At 23.0% G+C, this 11258-nt stretch overlaps 1 protein-coding gene across 1 annotated transcript; it reads left to right on the top strand.

Annotated features, from left to right (window-relative positions):
- The first annotated feature begins 296 nt into the window (after positions 1-296).
- Positions 297-5240, top strand: LOC112679461 (dolichyldiphosphatase 1-like). Its single transcript, XM_025549264.1, has 6 exons — positions 297-752; positions 1236-1336; positions 1407-1591; positions 1648-1746; positions 2935-3063; positions 4999-5240. The coding sequence occupies exons 1-6, from the start codon at positions 671-673 to the stop codon at positions 5132-5134; spliced, it is 732 nt and encodes a 243-aa protein (XP_025405049.1). The 5' UTR covers positions 297-670; the 3' UTR covers positions 5135-5240.
- Positions 5241-11258: the final 6018 nt, after the last annotated feature.

Here is an 11258-nt window from a genome sequence, read left to right as displayed (position 1 = left end):
ATTTTTCTGCTATTATTTTAAGTACATATATAAGTCGGAATTTAATTAAATAATCTTACTAAAATCAAGTTTGTAGGTACTGAAGGTAGGCATTCATTTTTTTTTCATTCAAGTAAAACAATTATTCGTTTTAATATATATATATATATATATATATTCAGACATCACAAATTCGCGCATAAAATCGAGATCGTGTAATTCAAATTATTGTATTTATTCAAAACTCTTATCACTGGACATTTACGCGCTATCAACATACACAACGACGGTGTTATCATCCTTACGAATCGTGTTTTCGTATCACTTTCCCTGTGTTCAAATACGGCGACGGCGACGACAACATTAATTATAATATCTTATTAGTTTGGTGTTAGTTGACCGACGCGACGTCAAATACTGTGTCCGTAATAAGGGACCGCTACACACCGTGATTTGTGCGTGTGTTCGCCGTGATATCCGTTTTTCCGTTTTTATTCGCAAATCAATTTTGTTCAGTTCCAACAACGTTTGCCTGCATAATATTATACTCGTCGCCGATCGACCGTTTGAGTTGCTATCCATTGCTGATGTTAGTGAACGTTTTTTATCCGAGTATCATAAATCGATTTCCAAGTGTCATGTAGGTGACGCCACTCGCCGTTTGCTTCCGTTTTATTTCTAGTATCCAATCATGGACTCGGTGAATAAGAGCGTATACGATCAATCCATCGATTGGGTGCCATTATCTTTAACATTTGTTGAATATCCTAAGGGTAACTATTTGAGGAAAAATAAAAATCTTTACCGACAAAAATAACTACTTAGTGACAAATAATATTAATGCACTTTTAACTTTTAATATATATATATATATATATAAAGATAAATATTTGATTTATTAATAAACCTTTGTTAAATAAAACAAATAACATCATGAATTCTATCTTCTTGTTTATTAACACTTTGCTTTTGCTTGATTCCAATAACATACATTTATATTAGGTATATTATCTTAAATTATTTAATAATTCCTCGGTCCACTAACGATCATAAGTTATTGTGTTCATAATTCATTCATTATACAGTATTTAAAAAATTTATATTTTTTCTATTCTCTGAAATGTGTAAAACCTGCATAGAAAATAGTAATTATTTTAATGACATTCTTCCTTGTTTGATTATGTATTGATTACATATAACTATTTTTGACTTTTCCATTTAAATAAAATGTTAATGTCTATTAACTTATTTTATAGGAAATGTATTTGGAAAATTATTGGCGCTGTTTAGTTTGACACCGTTTGTGATTTTATCTGGCTTTGTTACATTAATATTGTTTCGTCGAGATCTGCATACAGTAAGTAAACATTTTTAATTATTTAATTTATTAACCAAAATATTACAATATATCTAAAACTATTTTCCAGATAACCTTTTTTGTTGGTGTTCTCTTAAATGAAGTGTGTAACACTGTTCTTAAACATATATTGCGTGAACCAAGACCTTTAGTTAGGAATACAAATTTATTATATTCTGAGTATGGAATGCCTTCATCTCATTCACAGTTTATGTGGTTTTTTGCATCGTATATGTTTTACTTTACATTTATCAGGTATAAATATAGTAACAGATTTATTATATGAATTCTACACCTCTTTTATTTTCCAGATTACAGTATGCTAATAACAAGGCTTTTAAAGAGTTCTTCTGGAAAGTTTCAGGAGCCGTATCATGCATTGCTATTGCTTGTATAGTTTCTTATAGCAGGTAGTATTATATATTGCAGAAAAATATTCATATAAATTTAAATTTTCTTTAGTATTAGAAATATAATAATTCAAGATATTTATTCAAAACTTTATAACACTTTAGTAAATTTAAGTTCTGTACATATTATTTTTTTTTAAACTATTCTATGATTTAAAATAGCAACTATTATACATATATAATCAGTAATTGCTTTATCTCTATTTCAATATATAATTATTCGATAAGAATGATAACTCATTACTTACTGGTTTAATGAAGATTAAATTATGAACACTATTATATTTAGTCTCATTCTTACTAAATGGTATATTATTTTGTATAATTTATTTTAAGATCAGTTCAACTTATTCCAATTATTAGTAATGTAAAAAAATAAATCATCTCTCATTTATTTATTCATACTGTAAAATTAGATTTTATTAGTTTTAAGCATTTATTAAATATTTAATTAAATTAAATATAATAATTTATTTGTATAATTATTCCAAAAGCTTAAAAAATACAGAATTTTAAAATGTCTATGATATAAATAAATTAAACTCAAAGTATTTTATGTTACACATTTAATAAACTGCAACTTATATATTAAATCTACACTAAGTTAGTTTATTTTATATTGTTTAATACCATTTTGAATGTTCACCTGCTTTATGTAGTTAAAAATATAGTTATGAAAAGGACATCTACCTTAGACATCAAAAGAGTATATTAAATAATTATCTCATTATTGTATTAAATGTATTAAAACAACTTATTTTATTTTATTTTATTATATATAAATGAAAATTAAAAATTTGTAAATATATATTTATACTTGATGATTTTCTGATGAAAATTTATATTTTTGTCACTAATACTTTGTTTGATTACTTTAATCATAAACTTGAATATTGTATCATATATTATTAAATTTTGTTAAAATTATTCTTCATATTCAGTCAGAAATTATATTAGTATTATACTTAATTATTTCAATTACATTATTATTTCTTAACTGCACTAATTTGTATGTAAAATATTTGTCATTTCCAGATTAGGAATAATAATTGAAATATTTTAAAATTTTTCATTTCATAACTAATTTATGCCTACATTTGGCTATTGTTTTTACATGATGTAGATGTGTTATTGTTATTATTGTTATTTGCATATATTGTACTATATTAATGATATTGTATTTTTCAGAATATTTCTCCAATACCATACATGGAGACAAGTAATTTATGGGGCATTGTTTGGTATCATTATTGGAACAATTTGGTTTGCTATAATCAATGTAATATTGACTCCCCATTTCCCAACAATTATAACATGGTATGTTTTATTATTTCATCATATTTTATAATTTAACTAATTATTTACTTTTATTTATTTACAAAATATTTCATAAAAAAAAATAACAAATAATTGTCTTTGAAAAATTGTAGACATCTTTGGTGTATTTGTTCTATTCTGAAGTATGGATTCTATCACTGTCCCCTACATTAATTAAATTAGTCCAATTATAGCTTTGGCTTAATGCCTACTGAAGTACTTCGACAATATTTAATTGTTTCACTTGGAAATATTGAATAATAAAATAATCATTTTTATTCACCTAAACACATTTTGATGTCGAAATTTGTTAAGTTGGAAGCAATGGTATTTACATAAATTGTATACTACTTAAAATTATCATGTTCTTTGTAAAAAACGGTTTATTTTACATATATTATAATTTTGTTGATGTATTTAATGCTACTATTAAAATATGAATAGTAAAAAAGAAACATTATATTATACTAAATTAAAAAATATATATACTATTTTAATATATAATTATTAAATGACATGCTCATATGCATATCATAATCATACATAATTATTTAATAAGAATAATTTTTTTTATCAGTGTTAATAAAAACTATTATAATACTAGTTTAATTATTAACATCCTATTTAATTATAAATGTATCTTGTTATAATATGTGAACAATTAATATAATAAATTTACCATCTCAAGCTTACCTATAAACCATATAATCATGTTTGAATTTCATATAAATTATGTGATTAGGTAGTAATTAAATATTACATACCATGACTCTTATTTTTTTTTATATCCCACTTCCTTGTTGGTTGTCATTCAAGTAATGACTTAATTTCATCAAATTACTAATCAGATAGTAAACTAGTTACATATATAATTTTATTAAATTATGATAGAAAAAGTTTACAATACTCATGGATAATTCAAATTTATTTTTAGTGTGCAAAGTAAGTTAAAATTTTTTGTATGTAAACCAAAAAGAAAAAAAACTCAATAGAAATAAATCAATTTAAATTCATGAAATATATAAAATAGTTTAATATTTAGTGTATAATGAATGGTAAATGTGTATGTTTAAATGTTTATCATATTAAACTATAATATATAATCATATTATAGTTTATTGAGTTATATATGAAGTAGGTATGTTAATAAATATTGATACAATGGAACATATAGTACAGTAGACTGTATTTATTAATTACATTTAGGTTATTACCTGTTAATTTGAATAAATTATTCAATGAAATATTGAGTGGTTAAAATTTATATCCATAACAAATATTCCTAAAAAAGATGCGTCAATAAAATTCAATCAATTATAAATTAAAATATAAAAAAAAAAATAGATTTTTTATTAACTTAATATCTTTACTAATATTTATGTATCAAATTAAGTCAGATTTCTAAAAGTATATGCGATGAATAATGATTGTATGCTGCTATGCATGGTGTATGAAGGTTATGCATTTAAAATAACTTTACATTTCTCTAAATTTATGCAAAAAAGCTATTTTAACTTGGATATTTTAAATAAAATGATAAAATTATCAACAAATTAAAAGACAAAATTCTTTTATGGAACCCTAATTTTTTTTATTGGCTATTAAAGGATATGAAAATTATATTCTTAAAATAAAATATTGTTCATGGGTAAATCAATTACATACCTATTTGATTGTTATTATGATTGATAACCATGATATTTTCCTTTGGATAATAATTTCCTCTTTTATTTATACAAACTTGAAAAATAAATATAACAGTTTTGTACTCATTATTAATCTGACTATAATATAATGATGCATTTGTTTATTAAATTAAAAATTTCAGCTTAAATATCAGAATTGAGTTTTTAAGTTAATTTTATATTATAATGTTTGTATTTTGTACAAAGTATTTAAGTTTATATTCTAAAATATATACTTTTTTTTTCTTAGGAAAATTTCAGAGTTGTTTTTATTGAGAGACACTACATTAATTCCTAATGTTTTATGGTTTGAATATACAAATATTCGTCATGAAGCAGGAGCTAGAGCCAGACGTCGGAAATCAATTTCTGCAAAATCACAATGACTAAAATTTGATAAAAAAGTAAAAAAATGACTAATTTGTAAAAGCAATTTTGATTCTGTGCAATAATGTGTACCTATAATTTTATTGTAATATTATATTTATGATTTATAATTAGATGTTAATGTACAATTATTTATAACTTAAATTTAATCAAATTATTACATTTAGGTTTAACATATTACACACATAATTAAATATTGCTGTATTACTTATAAATATAAGATTAATTAATGTTTGTTAAATGTCTCACAATCAATTTTATTTTTAATACAAACCATTTTTTCTTTACACCATTTTTAATTTTATAAATTTACATTCAAAATTGTATTATTAAGTGTTTGAACATATTTAAAAACTATCTGTTATTTTTCTGAATTCATTAAAATGTAAAATATTAATACCAAATTGATCTGTTTAATTTATGTTCAAACTAAACTTTTTGGTTTACTAGCAAATTAAGTTGTTATTTATAGATTTAATTGTATTTATATATATATATATATATATGTTTATAAACAAGTCTAATCACTTATTCTCAAATTACAAGCTGCCTTCTTATATTATTAATTGATTTACATGTTATGCATTATATTTATCTACTAATTTAATCATAATAATATATGCAATTTATTTTCACTTATTTAATTTAATTATATTTTTTATATATTAAATTAATTTTATATTATAGTACTATAGTGTATACATATTTAGAACAATTATCCTATTGTACACTGTTTAAATTTTTCAATCTTTATTGCAATCAAATAAATAAAATGTATTCCTTGTTGTACATAAGATTAAAACCAATAAATTGTATAATTTTCTTAATCTATTTATTTGGATTTTATTTTTTTTTTTACGTGTAACTGAATTAAATGAAATACATAATTCTTAAATGTATAGATACAACAGTATTTTTCAGTTCAGTTGCTTACATTTATAACTTAAATTCATATTAAATTTAAACTTAAAACTGATATTCACTTTGATAGTTTGAATGAATACATAAATTACATTAATTATTTATAAATGTTAGTCATTAACCTCCTAGAGGTCGCGCCTATGAGAATCTCGTTGGCAGTCGCGCCGTGGAATTAACACCGCTATTTTATTTCTTTATTTTTAGTGTAGATTTTTAGAACTGTTATCTTATATTTTGCATAATACACGTAAGGAATAATTTACAATGACATTTATAAATAATTCAATTTATCAAATAACTTTATTTTAACATAATATTGTGCATATTAAAATTTTTTTATCGATTATCGATGAAAAACAATTTTAGTCGCGCCGCGGTGTTTACGCCACATTGACATACAATAACGTTCACTAACACTTTGTGACTATTTACTAGTGACTTTACGTGTAAAGACAAAATGCAAGACTATTGCATTATGTTTATAAATACAAGGTGTAGGAATAGCAGGGGGTCATACTAATCTTATCGATAAGTATAATTAAATAAAACGGTTTTTCACAATGGTGCGGTGTAAACACCGCTAGCGCGACCGCTAGGAGGTTAACCACTACTACAATTAAAATAATTTTTAAATTGGCATAAAATTTAAAAATTATTTGTTAAGCAATAAGTTGAGCGCCCATTGTTATATTTTATAAATTAAAAATAGTCTAAATCACCCTAATGTAATCAGAATATTTAATAGTTGAGTATCATTTTTTTAAAAAATTCAAAATAATTAAACTATAGTAGTAGATAATAATAATAATAACCTTTCAAACTAATCATTTGTCTCTTTTTAGTTATACAAAGTTAATTTTTCTGTTTTGTTAATGTACAATTAGATTTTCTAAACATAATTTTTAGATTTTATTTTTAAATTTAATTTAAAACATTTTTAACATGGTTTTTAGTTTTTTTTTTTTAAAGTAAATTATATATATAAAACATAATTTAGTAGATGATATTAATCAGTTAAGACATATATTAACATTTGTTTAGAACTAAAACAAAATGGTTGTATAATATTAAAACAAATATTTATATTATATATTAGTACCTATACAAAAAAAACTTTTAAATGCAAAGGTCAAAGAGATAAAATGGTATAAATTATATTGATAATATAATTTAAAATTATTGTTGCACTATATTTTGTATAGCAGACTGAAGATTTAAAATCCAACAAGTCTTAATTTCCACATTTTAAAAAACATAATGTTTTAAAACATTTAGATACAGCCAAAAAAAAGAAAAATATGAAACTGAGAAAAAATGTTTTAAACTATGTAAATTATAAATTAGTAATTATTATTGTTATAGTAGTAAAAATATTGAAATCTCTAATAATTTATATCACATGAATCTGAAATTTTTATATTAGATTGTACAAGATTTTAATGCTTTCAGAACTCAAATTAGTTATGCACCAGATTTTTTAAAAAATGATAATGAATGGCTTAAAAACTTAACAATTTATGTAATAGAAATAAGTGTACAATGATAACATAAGTGAATGCCAAAAAGCAAATAGTTAAGATTCTGATACAAAAAATAACAGTATAAGAAAAATAATTATCTAAACTTATATATATGCATGAACGGGCAATTTACTATTTATATTATGTTTATTAACACTTGTTATTACATTTTTTTATATAATTTAATAGTTCCATATTCATGATTATATTTTTTTATCTTGCTTATTTCTCTAAAAACAGATATTATTGTATTTTACTGCATACTATAATAGTATTTCAGTATGAACTATAATTTGTTTTGGATTATGATAATATTTAATACAATAGAATAAAGTGCATATTTTCAAAGAAGTTGTACATGCAAACTATTAGATTATATGTTTATGTATATAAATATAAATAATTAATATCTAGTATAACAAATTAAATATTAAATATACAGTAAATAAAAATGTTATTGAACGAGAGGATTAATTTTTTTTCATTTCATATAATATAACCATAATTCATATAATCTTTACCCGTAAATTTAATATAGAAATATGACTGAAGAACAAAAAAGGCAAAATTAGCAATTAACTTTGTATTGAAGATACTAGACACAGAAAGTTTACATACCTAATAATTAATGTGTTTATGATATATATGTGACAATATATTTTTATTGGTCTCCAATATTATTTTATAGTACTATGCAGGGCTTGGAACTGAAATTAAAAATACCGGTATTTTAACCCAAACCTTTTGAAAATATTGGAACCGGAACCTTACCGGAACCGTTTTTTGATTTTTATAGGAACTGAAACGTAAACCGGAACTGATATTTTTCTGAAGATAATTTTTCGGTTTCAGTTTTGTTTATATTTTATATTTAGCTAATAAATAATAATAGTTAATTGTTATTTGCACATCGCCGTAGGTTGGAAAAACCTGTCATTATGATTATTAATAGTTTTGGCCGACGACGTCTAGTAATGTTGTAGTAAGATAAGTAATAAAATAATTATAATGATCAAAATACACACCCATATAATGTATAAATTATTATCATGGACTAATATCTATAAACATTCGTATAATGTTATAGAATTATTCGATGTTTGTTATCAGGGGCGTATTTAGGGGGTTGATATGGGTGTTAGAACACCCCCATCGACCTTATTTTATGGTATTTCACTAAATTGTAAACTTATTTTGATTATTTGAATAAACGTTGTATACAACTTATAGATTTTTCACATGCTGTCTTAATGTAATAATTTTCATTTATATAATTACATGGTAATTATTTATGTAATACGGGGTAGGGGCAGAGGCTCTACTTACCATAAGTCTATTAAATTTTAAAACACGCCCGTTAAATAAACCCTGGATACGCCACTGGTTGTTATTCGGAAGTCCGTGAAAACTGGACATTTTGAAGTTTTGGAAACAAATGGAAACCACATATCTAGAGCTTGCCAAATTAGCAAAAATAATTTATTCTGTTCCTTCTACCCAAGTAAGTATGGAGAGATTGTTTTCTGAGCTCAAATTCATATTGTCATCTTATCGAACGAGTCTATTATCTAAAAATTTAGAAGATCAATTACTGGTTAGAACTAACAGGCTGTTTGAAAATAAATATGTATACATTTTTTTTCGTTTATTTTGTATATCTTAGTAATTTAATATAATATAATATTAACTACGTAAATAAATTTTTTTGTAGAAAAACAAGTATTTAAAATCCATCAGATGTTACATATAGATTATCCAAATCGGAACAAGAACAACAAAATGTTGAATTGTCTAAAAAAAAGAGAAAAAATTGAAAAAAATTGATGTTATATTTTATTTGTAATTATTATAAAATATATTATGATTTAAGACTTTATAGAACAATATTCTACAGTTTCTTTAATTGTTAGAGTTAAGACTTAAAAGTTTTTAAACTAGTGGTACACAACCTTTTTTGATCCATGACCCCAAAATGTATTTATTTCGATGTGGCAATCCCAACCAGTATTCCATGGTATGTATAATATACAATATTTTAAATATTAGTATAACACTTTTTAATTAGGTGATTAACTTTTGGTGACCCCTATTAAAATTTTGGGACCTCCAGGTTGCGCACTATTGTTTTATACCTTCAACAATACTATTTTTTATGTTTAGTCTAAATTAAAATAAATTATATTCCAATCTTCTAATATATTAAATATTAAAGTTTCTTATTAAGGGGCTTCAACATCAAGTAAGATAATGCTCCTATAATGTCTTATAATTTAGTACCCAGTAATAATTTTTTATTATTATTTAATTATTAATTATTAGTATTACAAATAATAATATGTGATAGTAAGAAAATATAATTCGATTTTGTCATATGTTATTAATAATACTCCATACAATATGAGTCAATCGTATTTTTTAAAATTTGTTTTGGGTGTTTTTAAAATAAAATATTAAACTTATTATGTAAGCCCTTTAACCTAATAAGACTGCTATAATTTGATTTTATAATTTTAAATAGTATATATGATATTTATAATATATTTTTTTATGATTTTTGAAAAAAATAACCCTTTAAATACCGTAATTAACCGGTATCAGAACCAGAACCTTAGTTATATAATTTTTAAGAACTAGAACCGAAACCGGTACCAATTTTTTTTTTTTTTTTTGAAGAACCTAATTAAAATCGAAACCGAAAAAATTATAAAGGTTCCAAGCCTTGGTACTAAGGAACTCCTTACTATTATCATTATTAAAAAAATTGAATCTTACTAATCTACAGTAGATTTTTGAGGATACTTATATATGATGAAGGTCCCTGTATTACATAAAATATAATTTCTAGGTATATTATTATTTAGTGGGTATTCTATCTTAATTGTATTATTAGGTACCTACCTAAAACAGAATATTACCAAATTTATGAAACATACTGCTGAATGAAAATATTATTATTTTTATCAGAAGTATAGATTTTTGACCAATAAATTAGGATTTAATACAATTATATTAACTACCATGAGAATGAGGTATCTTAATACTACATTCAGTAGTGTACACAATGGGGGTTTAAGGATTTAAAAACCCTCACCCGAAATCAGGAAAATTATTAAATATGTTTTTATAGAGTAAAAGTGTTATAAAGATTATATAAGTATGAAAATGCACAATCTAAAATTCCACGAAATATATTTTTCGTATACGCACTTGACTACAATTGATGTAATAAAAATAACAAAAAAAATATTTCAATCCAAATTTAATTGTTATTGATAAAAGTAAGTAAAGTAAATAATATTTAATAACATATATTTACAATTTTTTTTAACACTAGTATGTTAACAATACTATTAGTTACTAGCGATAACCTTCCATTTTTTCAGTTACAGCAGTCAATAAACGTTTTCGTTTTTCTTTCCTGCTATTTCTTGTATTTTTATGACATAAATTGCTCCATTATTTTTTTCTTTTTTTCTATTACCATTTAATATGCTATCTATATAATATATTATATTGACAATTTTCATTTTTATACCACACTTGCTACTTGATCATTTTTTACACAACAAATAAAGTATTTTAAATTGCAGGGCCGGCGTTAATATTATTCTGTATGTATGGATGTACCCAATATCTCCTTTTCGTTTTTCGTTTCTTGTGGTTTTGATAATACCAGTATAAT

Source organism: Sipha flava, unplaced genomic scaffold (assembly GCF_003268045.1).
Source record: "Sipha flava isolate LNK unplaced genomic scaffold, YSA_version1 162_pilon_pilon, whole genome shotgun sequence".
NCBI lineage: Eukaryota > Metazoa > Arthropoda > Insecta > Hemiptera > Aphididae > Sipha > Sipha flava.
This window is presented reverse-complemented; position numbering and strand designations above follow the sequence as displayed.

Bases quoted from the DNA above. Each gene is read 5' to 3' on its own strand.
- LOC112679461 (XM_025549264.1), top strand. From the start codon at position 671: ATGGACTCGGTGAATAAGAGCGTATACGATCAATCCATCGATTGGGTG. The intron at 753-1,235 runs GTAACTATTTGA...CTTATTTTATAG, and splicing joins ATTTGTTGAATATCCTAAGG to GAAATGTATTTGGAAAATTA. The intron at 3,064-4,998 runs GTATGTTTTATT...TTTTTTTCTTAG, and splicing joins TTCCCAACAATTATAACATG to GAAAATTTCAGAGTTGTTTT.